Below are 18,146 nucleotides of genomic sequence, written 5' to 3' on the forward strand. Positions count from 1 at the left end.
GTGTACTCGAAAAAAATAGGACCGATTATTTTCTTCCGCGGTATCGCGCACCACACGCCCGACTTCTGCGGGTGTAATTGTTTTTCGTGATAAACGTGGGAATTTTCAGCGCTCCAAATTCTACTGTTTTGGCTGTTTAGGTATCCGTCCGAATGAACCCGTGCTTCATCTGTGATCGGTCTTTGATTTCAGTGACTGTATCTGAATTCAACGCTGACGCAAATCTTTTGTGTTCCTCGTTATTAACAGAACCGGTCTCTAAATTTTGCAACTAACCTTAATACTGATGTTTTGTTTATCTGGTACTTGGAGCTGGTTTATCTGGGTACTTATGGCGAAACAAATCTTGCACTGCAACCGTTGATTTCGTACTGAAGTACGACTCGACAATGAAAACACGTTCATCTAGTGAAAACACCATCTTGTCTCTAGCAATACACTGAACGTTATGATTGCATTGTTGTTACTATCGGTAGTGTTCTACTGCGTCGCCGCGATGTTCAGATATTGGACGAGTCCATTTCAGTAACGAGTAGGGGAGTAAGCTTGACTTTTGAAATTTCATGGATGAGTGTTTGATGGGTCGCGTTTTATATGGGACACGCTGTATATAAAAGCGTATATGTATTAACAATAATCTTTTACCGTTACATTAATTTAGGAAACAACCCATCTTTTCAATATCACCACTTTCTTCCCCGAAGGAAATATGTTTTCTTCGGAAATATCTATATCATGACAAATTTTTGGGATTTAGATAGTGGAGAAAATAAATTGATTTATGCCAATCTTTGTAATTAATGAATAGGTTTGCGAATATAAGCTGCATGTATAGTTACTAAAAGCGAATCTTATGATTTGTCTACAGCAACTTAACCTTGTGCTAGTGAATTAGTGACTTCCTAAAATAGAAACAAAAAAAAGTACTCAAAGATAAAAATAAAAAGCATTTTAACCAAGCTCTTAAATGCCGTTTTAAAACTTAAATTGTGGCGGGGATTTGACAACAGAAATCTTGAACGCCCTTCATCAATGCGTAATTCCATTTATGTCTTTGCATAAATTTCATCGTAAAGTTTTTATTGCATCAAAGTTATTCTTTTAAAATTTTTAAACATTTATAAGACTTTTAAAAACAGGAAATACACAGTGTGAATAAGAGAATTAATTTTTTGAAAACCTTTTCTTTCCATAACATAGTTTTAAAAAATTTCTTTAACTGTTTTCTATGCCATTTCGTAGAGACGTATTTGGGCACTTAAAAATCAATCAGGTTTCATTATTCCTCATAACAAATTTTCCTAACAAGGTTTTGAGAAAATTTTGCATTTCTGTTTATTTATTTTAAAGCCTGAAACTTTACACATTTTGAAAAAGATATTCTCCGATTGACATCATGTTGGTTTGGCTTCTTCCTACAAAGTAGTAAATTCGTCTGAATAAGTAAAGTATCTTTTAGATGGTTTTAACAATAATTCAATTAATTATTGTCTGGTGCAGCACCATTTATGCAATGTTTTGTATACCTGTCGTATTTCTTCAACTGTGTTTTTTATTTTGGGTGAAGAATTGTTTCTGGAAAGATTGAATTTTTTGATCATTTGGAAGTGGTCCCTGAGAGATTCTGTCTATGGAAACCGGATCTTTTCTACTTTGTCGTTCTATTTAAACTTTTATGAACATAATCCTACTCAAATAGTCTTTTTGACTCTGGAATCATTACCGTACATATAACGTGTAAGGTTTCGGTAAACTGATAACTTTGCGACATAGTACGTAAGTGAAAAGTAATCATTCGCCAGTAAAAACATTGAGTTGTAATGACTATTTCTTCTTTTTTTTTTATTCTGGAATACACTCTCATAATATATTACATTAATAAACGAAAATCTTCTCAAATGTCTCATGTTCGCGTATCTGACTAATGATACGTAGTTTGTTATCTTCATTGAAGTATTTAAAAGCTAATCTTAATTCCTACGTTCTCGTAGTAAGAGTCTTTTATTTTATTCAGTAAAAAATTCATATACGTCGCTTACGTTCCTATAAGACCTCCTGAGTATATCAATTATTTAGCGTTTAAACCATCGAAAATAACAGAAAAAATCAATTTTTTGCAAAAAATATGTGTTGTTGGAGATCAGGAATTTTCACAAATATTTTCCTCTTGTCTCGGCTTAAATTTTTGAATCTTCAAAGTTTAGCAAAATTGCCTTTCCGCAGTTTTTGCAAATTTCATTTTTCGAGAAACATTGATAATTATTGCACATCTAGTTGTTGCTGCAAAAGTATAATTTCTACGTTAATTTACAATTATAACTATTCCTTTACCGAATTCAGGATTTTTATGTATGCGCTTTTTTCCTTCCAGACCATGGGCAAGATAAATTGAATAACATTTTGATCATCTGGAAATGACCACCTGAGAGGTGATCTTTATGGAAACTGAATATTTTCTACTTTGTCGTTTTATTCATATTTTATAAACACATAATCATCCTGTTCAAAGTCTTTTTGAATCTATGATCATTACTGTACGCATTAGTATCCCAGGATCATTACAGAAACACATTAGTATCTCGTATTCTGGAGTTGCAGAAATTCCAGGAATACGAGCAATATTACAACAGCTACTTTTATTGTAATTAAATGTTTTTATACTCTTTTGGCTTTAGTGAATGACGGAAGCAAATTAAAAAAAAATAAAATTGGACAAAACGGTCTGTCTAGTTGATAAAACATTAGTAAAATATGTAACTATGAACAATAAGGACAGGTAAACGACTTCAAAGGCAAAGAAATTGCAAAATTTGTAAAAATAAATAACTACCGTATTAGACAAAGGAATAAAACAAAAGAGATAATATATTTCACAGTAGAATTTCAGTTAAGGCCATCTGAAAAATGCTGAAATCATTGTTGTAAGAGGAAAGAGAATATTGAGACGATAAAAAATAGTATTAACATGGAATCTTTATTCTGTAATTAATATTTCACTAGCTCTACTTTTTAAGAAAACAAGTGACTAACTATTAAATCGAAAGTCGAAGTTTAATCAAGGCATTAGAGTTTCTAGAATAAATTAGTTTGCTGACATATAGAAAAGGTTTAATTAAATGTTTATAACATTTTTACTTTTTCTTTATCCTGTTTATTTCAATGAAAAATTCATAATAATTTTCATCAAATTTCCATTTAAAAACATTCTCTTACGTTAATTTTAATTAATTTTTTTTTTTCATCTCTTTTACTTTAAAATAGTTCTGGATTATTGTTTTTATATCGCATTCACATGAAATTATGAAACTTCAATTTTAATTTTATGTTTTTCGTTGAAATTTTTCATTATTAAAAAAAAGTACTTCAATTTTAACTTTATGTTATTCTTTGACATTTTTCATTATTCAAAAAAAGTATTTTTAATTAATAAGTTACTGAAACATTTCCAAGAAAATTTAGATTGTTGAATAAATTTCCAAGGAGGTAATATTGTGAAATTTATTTAAATTTCTTTTTCTTGTAAAATATATAATAGCAAATTATTCTTTCGTAGACTCTTTTACATTCGGTAATGTCGTTGGACTGACTTACGATTTTTCTTACTTTCTCTGGCAAAAATAAATAAATAAAAATTAGTTTGGGACTATTTTCTAATAATTACGTTTAATTCTTCGCCGATGAGTTTCATCCTAACGAAGCGGTATCATATTAGAGATAAAAAAGTGATCTTATTTCATTTCCCAAACTTTTTCTACTAAAATATGACATGGAGTTGTAATACTAAATATTTTCTCTCTGTATATTTTATAGAAAAACTACAAAGTAACGTACTCTATTTTACTAATCATTAATTTATCTTGCGCCTGAAAAAATGCGCCAAAGGAAATATGCTCTTTTTTTTCTTGTCCTAAATTAACCGTTTTTCCATTCACACTATTCGAGTTTTTGAACTATTTTTCAGACAATAGCAGTTGTCAGGTTTTTTTGTTGTTGTATAATTATCAGTTTAGATAGTAGCCTTTGACAGGCTACTATCAAATCAAATGTAAGGAAATATTTATAATAATTAGAAATACGATCGATACTATGTCACATAAAAATATGGTTAAATTTGCTGCTACAAAACTCGCGCAAGAAAACAAAAATTATCATTTGCAAATTTAATAAAAAAATTCCTTATCATTTATTACAAAATATTTACGGTGGAATTTTCCTTTATTGGCTATTAAAAAATATTATTTTATCGCTCATAATGCATTTAAATAGTCAGCGTAGAACGTATAATTAAATAATAGAACATTCAGTTTACACGTACTTTTGTAGGAATATTTCGTAAAATTTCAAATAAAGCTTTCCGCCTCTGTTTTATTTTCCGATTTATTCATTCATGATTTATTATAAAAACAAAGTTTAATGAAAAATTAGACGTAAAATATAATAGATTTTATAAGATATTCTCGTTTCCAATTTTTAACACAGAAATCCCTTTCTTGCATAACAAAAATTATTCAGAGTGGTAGTTCGAAATCTATTTGATTTATAAAATTTTAAATTAAACTCATTTCCCGACTTCATACAATGGTGAAATTTTACACACGGATGTAAGTCGAGTGACAATACAATATTCCACCGTTAAGTTCATATATTTCTATATTTTATATATAGAAAATTTATATTTAAGTGGTCGGAGATACAAGGGGAGCATCTTGAGAGTAAGGAGACACATCGGTTCGAATCTGACTTCATCTCCTTTTTTTTAATTAAAATTTATTGATGTAATAATAATAATTATTAACCTCTGATTGTAAAAAAAGTTTTACAATAAATAATAATTCAGTAATAACAATATAAAAAAAAAAACAGAAGATATTAATGAAACAAGATTGTATGTACTTTTCATTAAAAAAAAAAGTGTATATATAATTTAATAGGCGTACAAGGAAGTCATATGGTGTCCACATCAGTTTTTCTTTTTCTTAACATTTGGACTTCCGGATAAATATCATTATGCTTACAAAGATTCAGTTATTCGCAGTAGTAACAATAAACAGATAACAACAACTTTAAATCGTACGTGTAATTCTAATAATTTTTCACTAAAACAAAGACTCCACTGATATCACAAAGAAATGCATTACGGGTTCACCAGAGGCGATTACTCTTCAAAATAAAAACATAATCATAGAAAACAATGCATTTGGACGACAGTAAGACTTAGAAATAAAACAATTAGAACATTTTCCTATTTTTATAGTATGCTAAAAATTCCTCAGCGCTTAATTTTTACTTTTTTCAATTGTATTTTACTAAAATAAACATTTTAGGTTGATTTTATCTTTATTACTTTCCCGGCGAAACTAGCTTCAGTGTTAAAGAGCTGGAATATTAAAGGGAAAGTATGAAAATCATTTCAAAAATGGGTATCGGGTTTTTTTTGCAAATCTACGTTTTATAGTGTCAGTTAAGTTTTACGTTTTTGGATCGAACTAGTTATAGGATCTAGTTCATCAAGACAACAAAAACCAATGTATTTGTTTACTTATGTATGTATTTATGTGTGTACGTATGTGTTGCACTGTTTTTGGCCTTATATCGCAGGATCGATCAAGCCGATTTTCTTCAAATTTGGCTCAAGTATTTCAATACTTGGGGCGTTGGTTATATTAATCAAATTCATATTTTTCAAAAATCATTAAGGAGAGATCGCGAAAAAAACAGATTTCATTTTCTTCAGAGGCCGTTTAGAGAACATTTTTATGAAAAAAAATTTATTACCTACAACGCATATATAATAAAAAAATTGATGTGAACACCACATGACTTCCATGTACGCCTATTAAAATTACATATAAACATTTTTTTTTAATGAAAAGTACATCAAATTTTATTTCATTAATAACTTCTGATATCTTTTCAAATTTTTTTTAATTGTTATTATTGAATTATTATTTATCCTAAAGATTTTTTTTACAATCAGCGGTTAATAATTGTTAATAAACCAATACGAGTATATTTAAATTAAAAAAAAGGAGATGATGTCTGAATCGAACTGATGTGCCTTCGCATTGTAAGATCCAAATATTTCAGTAATGAAAATTTCATTAGGCTATAACTCTGGAACCAATGAAAATTAGTACCACTTAAGATATATCGTTGAAAAGATCTCAATGAGGACTTACTACTACAGTTAAGAAAAAGGTTTTGGATTTTGGGCTTTTTTGGACACTTTTAGTTCAGTCGATTGCAATCAAAAGGGGAGGTGCACAACTTGATTTTACAACAGTCAAAACCCAAAGTTTCAACATCCTATGGATAATCGTTTTGAGTTATGCCAGATACATTCGTACGTACAGACGTCACGTCGAAATTAGTCAAAATGGATTCAGGGATAGTCAAAAAGTATAATTTCGTTGAAATCTGAAAACCGAAATTTTTTGCGCTCACAATACTTCCTTTATTTCGTTCAAGAAAGTAAAAATATTCAAAAAGATAACCTCTACTTCTTAAAATTGATATATATTCTTTTTTTGTTCTTTTGCTCTACCTTCCTTCCGTTTTAATTTTTTTTTTTTTTTATTAAGTTTATACTTAATATATAGAGACATCAAGAAAAGTATATAATTTTTTTTTTTTTAAATTATCATCGGACCTAAAATGCAGCAAAGTTACTTTTTCTTATTTTAGCTTTTATTGAAGAGGGGTTAGATTTAGAGAAAACTTTACTTACATTTTTTGCACTTAACTATTTATGAAAAGTCTTACAAAAACGTTTCTTAAAATTTATTCTTCACCTCTAAAAAAATATATTTATTCGTTTGGTTTAATTTTTATTATTCAAACTCGGAGAAGTCATACAGTATCTTTTTAGCTTCTTTTTTATGTGTTTATTAATTACAACGTTAACTTCTTTTTTCTTTTTTAAATTATGAAATTGATTAATAACTACTTATGATTTATATGTGCTTATTATTATAATTTTACGGGTACACGCATAATATAATTTATACAATTTTGTAACTAATTTTATTAAGCTATTCTGACTTTACATAAACTGAATTTGTTTTAATAATCGCTTAAATACATTTTCTCCTATAATATATTATTTTAGAAAAAAATGAATGTGTTGTAAATTAAGATTATTGATCTACTTGGTTGAAGTTACGCGAAAAATTCTTGTTTATTTACTTAAGTTTTGTTACAAATCACTATTATATTCCCAAACACTTATTTGCATTTAGTTATTTGATAATATTTTAAGTTTCAGTGGTAACTAACATAATGAAAACTTTCTTCCAAAGTTTCGTGATAAACTAAAGTTTAGTAAAGGGTAATAAATTCTTATTTTATAGTATAACTAAAGTTTAAACATCTTACCTCGCTTGAACTTTTTCTAAAGATACACTATGAACGGAAAGAAACTTTTCATTGACTTCTTCAAGCGCAATATCAACGGCGGGACCACATCGTTCCAAATCAAAAGGGGAGTCGAGTCGGGATGCCATTAAGACACCTACTTTGTAGACTTTTGTTACGGTGGTTGACGCCGCGGCGGACACGACGAAGCCGAGCCATAGCAGCAACGCCATGTGCCGCCCCCGACGAGAAGCGATGTTTTGGATGCTGTTTCTGTTGATGTACTGCCGCCGCAAAACTAGAGTGTGTTGCCTTCATAAATGCGCGCGCATCCTCACTTGTTGATTGATCCATAATTTCTAATGCTAAAGCCAGTATTAAAACCATATCGATGATCTTAAAAAGTTTATAACTATAAAAAAAAAAATATACTATATATAACTATACCATATTAATGGCATATTTTATAATCTAGCCGGTTTATTTTCTTCAGAAAAAATTTGATCTTAACAATAATGTTTATCTGTTTCAGTAGGTGTGTCTTAGGAATTTAAAAAATAAAATAAAATGTTTTTAATTCAACATTTATAATTTAATTTTTTTAAATCTGGCATTCAGTGATACTATACTGTTTTTTTTTAGCTATTTTCATGAAGTTTAAAATTTAAACCATTTCTCAGTTATAAAGTTAACAACTCTTTTTAAACTTACAATCTAATGTTTTTTTGTTTTTTTTATCTAATAAAATTGAAGCCTGATGTCGGTAATTTGTATTTTCGTATCAGATTATAACCATATATATATAAGTTTTCCAATTACTGCCAGGTCTCTCTCTCTCTCTCTCTCTCTCTCTCTCTCTCTCTCTCTGTGTGTGTATGTGTGCATGTGTGCAAATATAATTACTACTACCGGCTTATCAGGCCTGACGTAGCTGCAGATGTCGTGTAAATACACCGGTAAACATGTAGTCTGGAACAGATTCAGGTTCAGGTCGATCACTCCTGAGGGATGGTGGATAATTGAAACCCACTTGATTTCACATTTGACTGGACGGTTAGCGATATATTCTGTATATATTTTAATATATTCCTCTGTTGAAATATAATACATCAGAATACGCGATAAATTTAATTTGGTGTATTGGTAGGTTTAATTTACTGGGATTTGCATAAAAACTTAAATATATCTTTTCGTTTTAATCAGTTAAATTTGCTTGTTGCTATGCAGTTGACGTCATTCCTCCTGCTATCATAATTAATTTGTCTCCTATCATGCTTGTTTTACTTTATCTTTCCTCAAGGTGAAATCATATTTTTAACTTGACCTCTCCTCTTTATAATTTAAAATGGTGTAATGTATTTATTTTATTATCCTAAATTTTGCTGGTACGTATTGACAGCGTTTTACGTTTTTAATTTAAATGTTGCAACACCTTTAAGATTATAAACTGCGGTTTAAAAGAATTAATGCTGAAGTAAAATCTTTTTTTGTTACTTTGTTTGTATATTTTTCCTGTGGTATTTGCATTATTTTTTCTTTAAAACAGATCAGCAATTTATTTTTCATCTTTTTTGCCGAACAAAAAATGCTTAATATAAAAAAAAATCAATAAATAATAATTATTAACTTCAAAACCTACAAAAAAATTATTGGTATTAGATAACATTTTTACATATTTTACATGTAATTAGAAATTAATGACATGTAAGAGGCGTGAAGTTTAAGCAATTAGTTCGTATCTTTTCTAAAACCAACTATGTATTTTTTTCTTTTACAGCTGTGGCTAAGGTATCTGATTTTCTTCTTCGACGACTTTTAATTTGATATATTCCGATTTTAATTTCTGGTTAATATTTAAGTATGAGGTTTTAAAAAAGGATATTAATGTTTTGGTTAGCCGTATAATATTTCATTTTAATTGTGACGCTACGTTAATAAATTAATAAGTTTGCAAAGTAGTTTAAATTTTTTTTCATTAACAGCCACAGAATTTTCAATTTTATCAATTTCTTTTAAAAGTTTCCCTATTTTTCGTGGCCTTTGCCTTCGTCCATAGTTAGGGATTCATGTTTATTCCAGCCCACACCTTAAATTTATGGAATTTATTTCATTCACCTTTGATAAGGATAGTATACGAGTACATTCCTAATACCTTTTGGTTTTTATTTCATAGCTTTAAGAGGGATCCTTCAATATGTCATTCGTTCCATATCTTCTTTCTACTTTTCTGTATGATTAAAAATTTTATCAATTAAGATCAAAATTCTTATTTCTGCTCAAACACCCTCTCTTTTAAGCATATCTCACCTACTAATTCTTTAACAGCCTGAAGAAATCTCATTTCTGTTGCCTGCAACGTATTTTTTTCTCTGTGCCTATAATTGTAAGTCAGTATGAGAGCAGCCAGTAGTAACTCATTTAATTTTAATTACGTTTTCTTACAGAACATTTTCTTCAGGTTGTAATTTATAACTACTCGTAATCATTAAAATCTGTTCACCTTGTTCAGTACCCGCTACGTAACGGCGAGCTTGGATGATCAGCCCCCATCGCTGCTATTCTATTGTCTGAAGCATTAGCACACCGTGATTAGTCTCTTACTAGCATAAATATGATGCAACTGGTGTTTACGAAGCAACGTATTTTTACGTGTTTACAGTATTAAGAAAGTTACATCTTGTTTTAAATACAAAACAGTTATTTTAATTTTATTATATTTTATTTTTGTTTCTCTTTTGCCTTTCCATATACATAAATTAAAATGCTGTGGTTCTGCCTCTCGGTACGGTTCTTTTGTGTGTATTTTGTTTCATAGTCAATCTACAATACAATTTTTTGTAAAAGGTTTTTATCGTGGTTTACGGATCAAACCTTTTAAAGTAGTTCGTTCACGTGCGAATAGTTATGGTTGAATTTAAGTCTGTTGTGAAAGGTAAAAAACTTTGAAAACAGGCGCCCGAAATTGTAAACAACGTGTATGATTTCATACACGTTGTATGATATCTTACACGAAGAACATACATCATCAATCATACATTTCATACATCATCAAGAAAGTATCTTTAGCTGTAGGAAAATTAAAAAATGACAAGCATTTAATTGCTATACAGAAGTGTAAAGAGAGAACTGCAGCTGCCTGTGGCATTTCTAAGACTCAGGTTTAAAGCCTAAGAAAAGAAAAAAATAGAACTTCGATCCGAGGGGCCAAAATGTTCGTAAAAAGAATTTTGAAAGAATTAGGTTTTAAGCGATGCAAAACAGACAAGTCGAACAAAAGTAAAAAATACGATACCGATTTGATGAATGTCGGAAAGAGTGGGCATCCACGGAAAGACAAAAAAATTTCTTCGGAATTGTCGGAAAGTTCTGCGGCTTCCCCTTACCATCCTGATTTAAATACAATCCAGATTGTATGTTCAGAGGTAAAACGACATGTTGCGAGCCATAACACAACGTTTAAGTTGTCAGAAGTGCAGAAAAATGTGTGAGGGTAAAATAAATTCCACGAGCCACGAACAATGGAAACCTTACTGTGAAAATGTTAAAATCGAAGTTGAATACTGGAGCCATGAATTTTTAGTATCTTTAATCTTTAATATTATCACTGTAGTGACAGTGATATTATTGACAATTACAATGAAGATAGTGATGATAGCGAGGAGGGCTTTCTAGCTGAGGAAAAACGGATAATTAATTTTCCAGTAAGTAATTAAAGTTAACCCACCACCGGGTTTGTCTAAAGGTGAACGCGTCTTCGCAAATCAGCTAATTTCAAAGTCGAGATTTCGTTCAACGTTCAAATCCTAGTAAAGGCGGATACAAATACTAGATCGCGGATACCGGTGTTCTTTGGCGGTTGGGTTTCAATTAACCACACATCTCAGGAATGGTCGAACTGAGACTGTACAAGACTACACTTCATTTACACTCATACATAATCATCCTCATTCATCCTCTGAAGTATTATCTGAATGGTAATTACCGGGGACTAAACGGGAAAAAGAAATAAATATTTTGTCATTGGTTATTAAATTTTACAATGTACAGTAAAAACAAAATTTGGCGACTGTATTTCATTTCAAAATTGTTGCATTCTTTGTTAAAAATAGAATAGTTATTTGGGAAGGGGGATTACTAAGATCGAGGAACATGTTTTTACGTTGGGTAGTAATCGTTGCCACTCCAAGCTTGCCGTTACTTGGCGGCGATTGTATATATCCATATCTATCCTAAAGGGGTAGTTGAAGGCAAATATTAAACACCATTTTTTTATTTTTAAAAACGTAATTTTTGTAAAAACTTTAAAAAAAATATTTTCAACATTATTTTTAAATGTATTGAACATTACTTTTCCAAACAATCTTTGATCGTATTCACTGCTTCCCTCTAAAGGCCATTACTTTTGTTTTATCTGTTGATATATGATAGAACGTTTATCTGTTTTGATTTATGGAGGTTATTTGTTGGCTGGTATCCTGCCTATGACAAAATTCTGTTCATTCATTGTCTAGAAAATAGCTTCAAAAATCAAGATCTTTTATAAACTAAAATTTATTTTTTGTTACTTTAAAATAATCATCTACTTTTTAACACAAGATTTTTACCAGTAAACACTTTTCCGAAGAATATTTACTTCTTTCAAATGTAAAGTTATATCATTTATAATTATTATACAGTACGTAAGAAGAGTGGAAAATAATAGTTTACTTTAATTTTAAATAACACTATTTTCATTCCTTTTATTTAAATCGCTTTCTTTATCAACAGGAAGGTTTTTTTTTATAATTAAATAGATGTTTACATATTTCTACTGTTGTGTAAATATATATATATTTCTGCTGTTATCTCATGTGTGAGCTCTGTCAGCTTGGTGTCAAAATTATTGTAAATAATATAAAATTGTCTTTAAAAATAAATTTATTTTTAGTTCTAATTTTTGGAATAGTTTATTTAAAAAATAATTTCAGCCTGCAATATGGAAGAGGTAGCTGATTGTTATACTATATACAGTTCTTTGAAATTAAGTTTGACTTCAAAGCAAGTGACAAATTTAATGAAGATTTAGGAAAGAAAAGGACTACAAGAAAAGCGACAGAATATTAAACAATTAATTAATCAGTTAATTAATATATTTTTTTAATAAAAACTTTTTTTCCTGTTAACTAGTTAGAGAATTTATTTTTAGAAAAAAAATAAATAAATGAACTTATTATTTATCAAACATATTGAATAGAAAATTACTTTATCGTAATTCGCGATTTGATAGTTCAAACTAATTCAGTGATTTTATATATTTCGTTCTGGTACGTGATAGTTACTAGTCACTGATAAGTGATAAAATTAGCATACTACGTTCAAAAAGATATTTTTTTTGCTTTATAATGTTATTTTACTCCCACATTGATATTGTATTGCTACACAAATGATGTGTTTTTTGATTATGAAACACGTCAATTATGGCATCTATTATCAATTTTTACTTCGTTGTACGAAGTAAAGGAAGTATTGTGATCGCGAAAAATATCGGTTTTTAAATTTCGGTTTTAGATACATACGATATGTATAAAAAACGATTAGCCGCGGATGTTTAAATGTTGGATTTAGGGCTGCTGTAACATATAGTTGTGCACCTCCCTTTTTGATTGCATTTCACTGAATCAAATGTATCCAAAAAAGCCCAAAATAAAAAAAAATTGGATTTTGGACTTTTTCTTAACTGCAGTAATAAGCTCTCATTGAAGGCGTTTCAACAATATATTTTTAGTACTTATTTTGATTGGTTGTAGAGTTATAGCAAAAGAAAATTATAATTAGTGAAATATTTGGATCTTATAAGTGGAAGGCACATCGATTCGAATCAGACATCATCTTTTTTTTAACTTTGTTTTCATTTAAATATATTGATTGAAGTAAAACATGTCTTTATTTCAAATGGGCCCATCCAGATGGGAGGGCCCATGGAGAAACTGCGATTCTGGTTCGGAGTTCTCTGCGGTATCACCAACTTCCGGACTTCTGTACTAACCAGATTCAGGCAACCCCGATTGAAATTACAGACTGGTTGGGGTCTATTAGGCTGTCCGTGGTTTACTGCCCTCCGCGGACGTCTTGCTTCCCAGCGGAATGGAAGGTGTCGCACGTGTTGATGATCTTGAAACTACGGAAGCCTACATAGAAAGTTTCTTCTTACAGATCAATTAGCCTGTTACCAATCTTACCTATTGTTTGAGAAGCTACTACTGCACAGCCTTAGGTCTGTGTTGGAGAGATCCAACAGGCCTTTGATAAGGTATGGATACCTGGCTTGCTGTAGAAGTTAAAGCTACAACTTCCTCAACCCTACTTCCTAATCTTTTGGAATTATCTTGAGGGGCGTTTCGTTCAGGTGAAATGTAATGACGAGTTTTCAAGATTGTTTGAGTTTGGGTAGGGTGTCTCTCTGGGATCTGTGCTGGGCCCTGTGTTGTATTCCATATTTGCTGCGTACATTCCGGCCTTAAGTGATTGCATCGTCGCCACGTTTGCCAATGACATTGCTATCTTGACCGTTAACGAAGCAGGACTTACAAATGGCGCTAGACCGTGTCTGCGCGTGGCAGTAAAGTGGAAGACTAAGGTTAATCAAGGTAAGTCGAGGCATGTCACATTCGCCATGCGGAGGGGTGATTGTCCCGGTGTGTACTTGGATGGTGTCTTGATCTCGCAAACTGAAACTGTGCTGTACCTGGGACTTCACCTGGATCGGCGTTTGACCTGGAAGTGTCACATGAGGATGAAGAGGAAACAGCTGAACGCAAGATACAGGGAACTTCATTGGCTACGGAGGAATTCAGGCCTCACGCAATCCAACAAGATCTTAATTTATAAGGCTATCTTGCACCCAGTTTGGACGTACGGTATAGAATTGTGGGGAACGGCTAGTACTAGTAATGTGGAAATTATACAAAGATTCCAGAACAAAGTAGCGAGAGCGGTTACCGAAGCGCCATGGTTCACGCGAAATGATGAAATTCATGATTATCTGGAGTTCCCATCTGTTCGTGGGATTGCACAACTCCGCAGTGTCAAATACCTGCAGAAGCTTGGGAATCATGTAAATCACTTTGCAATTAATCTACTCGATAACAGCAGGGACGTCCGACGTTTGAGACTTGCCCATGTACTCGACTTAAGGTCTACGTAACAGTTTCGAATCTAACACCGTCAAGTTTAGTGGTGTCGTATGTAATTTCTTTTTTACTTCTTTTTATTCTTTGTTATTAATGTTTGGTCTTGTAAACTATGTGGTGCTGAAATTAATGTTTTGTGATTTATGAGTGATTTATTGCACTTAAAATTTATTTGCAACTATTTATTAAGTATTACTTATTTTGGGGGTTCATTAAGGACCCCCTTATCACGTGCTTTTATCAGGAAACTTACTTATGGCTACGCAGGAAAGCCGATTGTAATTATAATTGTTATTGAGAAAAAAAAATTATATATATTTATTGATTCATTAATACTCGTAGTTTTTAACCTCTAATTGAAAAAAAAAAACGTTAAATAATAATTTAATAATAACAACATAAAATATATCAGAAATTATTAATCAAATAAAATTTTACGTACTTTTAATTTTTTTAAAATGTGTTTATGTAATTTAATAAACGTGCAAGGAAGTCATGTGGTGCCCACATCAGAGTTTTTATACAAATTTTATTATCAGTGTATACTAATTTGATATTTCAGATTGAAAAAAAGATTATTTTAGAAATTTATTTTTTTTTTACATTTTTTTTTCTTTTATATAACTTAATTGATTTTGGTTTTAAATTAATAAATAAATTTTAAATATTGCTGAAATTTGTGATTTAATACTGCAGTTACGCTAACATGTTTAAAGTTATAAAAATTGCTAGCTGTACTGATAAGCCGTACGAAAAATAATATTACAGTGAAAGCGATTGATATAATTTTCTGTCTCTCGGTAAACAGATTAAATTAGTTTTAAAAACATTGACTTATAAATATAATCACACATTTTTACTGTTTACCCGAATTATAATTTCATTATTAATGTAAGATAAAAACAAATTTTTTCTTATCGTATACTAATGGTTTCTGATATTAGAATTTATTTCATAATAGTAGAATTTATTTTTTTACTAACATTTCGCGAGTAACTCATAATAACACAGCCAATTTAGTACTCCATTTCCTGGATATACAGTATTTAAAATAATTCTTTGTACACAATTTTGAGTTTATCATTTATTTCTTCAACACATCCCTTCATCTAACACACTGCATTACACATTTTTCACACAAATTCGGATTTTTTTGGCTAACTCACACCTGTTGAATGCATGAACAGTAAACGTATGCGCACGTTTAAATCTTACGGCACTAATTTTATCACTTGAAATCATCAATACCCGTACAGTATTTCATAAGATTCAAAAAGTACTGTGCATGGTATAAAGTCAAGATTTTCTGAACTTCTTATACACTTAACGGAACCACTAGAACTTCATCTTCACTGCTTTCCTCTTCCTCCAAGTCACCTTCAACCGATTTTTCATCACTGTTCTCCGATTGGTCTTCAGTAATATCATAATCAATTAGAATTATGATAACTTTGTCGACCGCATCTTCCCGAATACCATCTTAAGTCCAACACTAATCTTCAAATTTGATGACATTTTTACACTATGATGACTAGTACTAAGGGGTGACACTTTCATTACCTTCGGTTATTAATTCTCCCAGTCTGGTTAATGATATGTCACCGATTGTGTTACTAGATTTGATGTATCTTTTAATTTTTGTCCAAGCTAACGTCGTGAGATTTAATTCGCACGTGTAAGGAGGGGGGATTCGAATTACGGAACGACCATGCGGGAGCAGTAGTTTATCAACTTTGTTTTCATTCTCTTGTGGCGGGAATTGTTTCGTCGACTGAACTAGGTCAATTTTCCCCAGTTTCTCATCTTGCCTTAAATAGTTGATCATGTTTTCTTTTTAAGATGACTTAACTGGTACTTTATTTACTTGCTTTACATGGTACGTGACGTTGTCCATAATAACACTTTCTTGTTCAGAATCTTGGATTAATTTTCTCTCTTATCTATGGTTCGAAATTTGCGGCATTCATTTGCCTGTGGTTATCACCATATACATAACCTGCTTGAAATATTAATTATTCATCTTCAACAAATCCCACAGAAGTGTGAACGATGACAAGCCTACTGGACGCACTGGTGGTTTTATGTGTTCCCAAGACATTTTTACTTTCCCAAAACTTTTGAAAATTTAAATTTTTATAAGTCCAAGTTTTTTCTAAAAATTATGTTTTTCTTTGCTTCGATCTAACTTGCCTAGTTTTTTGTAAATATGTACATCTTAAATTAATTATGCCTTGTCTTTCCATTTAACCTTATGTTTCGCAGCACAGGTTAATGTTGTAATTTTGTGTCTGTTTTCGTGTTCTCCTTTTTACGTTTAATTCGATTAAATATGAATTGTTTTTATTTATTATTAATTCTAGTATTATAAATTAGTATCAAATTAAGTAATAATTTTCTCACAATAATAGACCTAATAATTATGACACAAAATTACAACATCAATTTTTTTCCGTAACTCAATTATTTGTTATCCAATTTTAAAAAATAAAATGTTTTTTTTTTTTTTAAATAAAACGCTTATTATTTTAGAAATATAAAAATATAAATTTTGATAAAAATAATATTTACGGAGATATAACGGATTGAAAAATAAACATGGCCGCCATTTTGTAATTTGCAAAGGTATTTTAATTCCTGATTTTTGATAATTTTAAAACTTTATTACCAAGACGCTTACCAAATATTAATGTGATTAATGTATCCGAACTTGAGATATAAATGTTTATTTAAAAATAACAAAATGGCGGACAGGGGGAGAACGAAGGAGAAATTAATATTTTTCGTAAGGATATTTTTTGTTTAGTTTGCAAGTAGAATCCGAAAAAGTATAGCCAGCCAGAAACACTTGGTATATTTATCATCCATCATGTATAATATTCTACAAATATTAAAAATCAAACGTCTCATTTTCAAAGTAATGGAAATTTTTAACCACAGAACCTGTCATTAGTAATTTGCAGTCTTAAAAATTGCAGCTAATTGTTGCGTAATTAAATAATATATTAGATATATGCCTTCTGTATAAATTCATTTGATGAGATATTTTTGTCAAATGTGTTAAGAATTTTTTTTTCTACGGCTGTATTATGTTTGAATTACGCGGCTGAAAGTTGCATCCTAATGAGGATCATTTTGATACAGAGGTTCAACCAATCAAAAGCCTACTCTTTTCATCCACTGATCAATCAGAAGCGAGTATTGTTTAATGTTTTCAGCAGGTTTTTTACTTTCATTTTAATCTGATTTATTAGTTAGCAAGCAGAAGTTAATTTTAAAGTACACCGATAGATAACTAAGTTTCTATATTACACTGGTTATCCTTTTATTAATTTTGACGGATTATGAGGAAGAAATGTCTTTAGCACCGATCGATATTAAAGAAAAGGCATAACTTATGACCTATAACCTATAAATGAATTAACTGTTGCACAGAAATGTGTTGTTTAATGTATTTTTTGAAAAAATAAAAAAAACTATTCTTAAACGATCTATTCTATCATTGATTTAAATCAATAATGCCGATATTTTCTCAGCCGTAAAAAAATACGGTATGCAACTCTCTATAATAGCCATTAATGCAATCTTGCGAAGTTTACGACAGTCGCCAAGGCTCGCCTCATTACT

The 18,146-nt window shown here is 30.4% G+C and overlaps 1 protein-coding gene across 1 annotated transcript in view; it reads right to left on the minus strand.

The window, feature by feature from the left end:
• The window catches only part of LOC142321285 (atrial natriuretic peptide receptor 1), a 251,566-nt gene extending 243,940 nt beyond the window's left edge, over window positions 1-7,626 (minus strand). The window contains exon 1 of the mRNA XM_075359283.1: window positions 7,375-7,626. Coding sequence (XP_075215398.1) covers window positions 7,375-7,586 — 212 coding nt within the window. The 5' untranslated portion in view covers window positions 7,587-7,626. The remainder of the gene's footprint in view (window positions 1-7,374) is intronic.
• Window positions 7,627-18,146: the final 10,520 nt, after the last annotated feature.

This window comes from Lycorma delicatula, chromosome 3, assembly GCF_047948215.1.
Source record: "Lycorma delicatula isolate Av1 chromosome 3, ASM4794821v1, whole genome shotgun sequence".
NCBI lineage: Eukaryota > Metazoa > Arthropoda > Insecta > Hemiptera > Fulgoridae > Lycorma > Lycorma delicatula.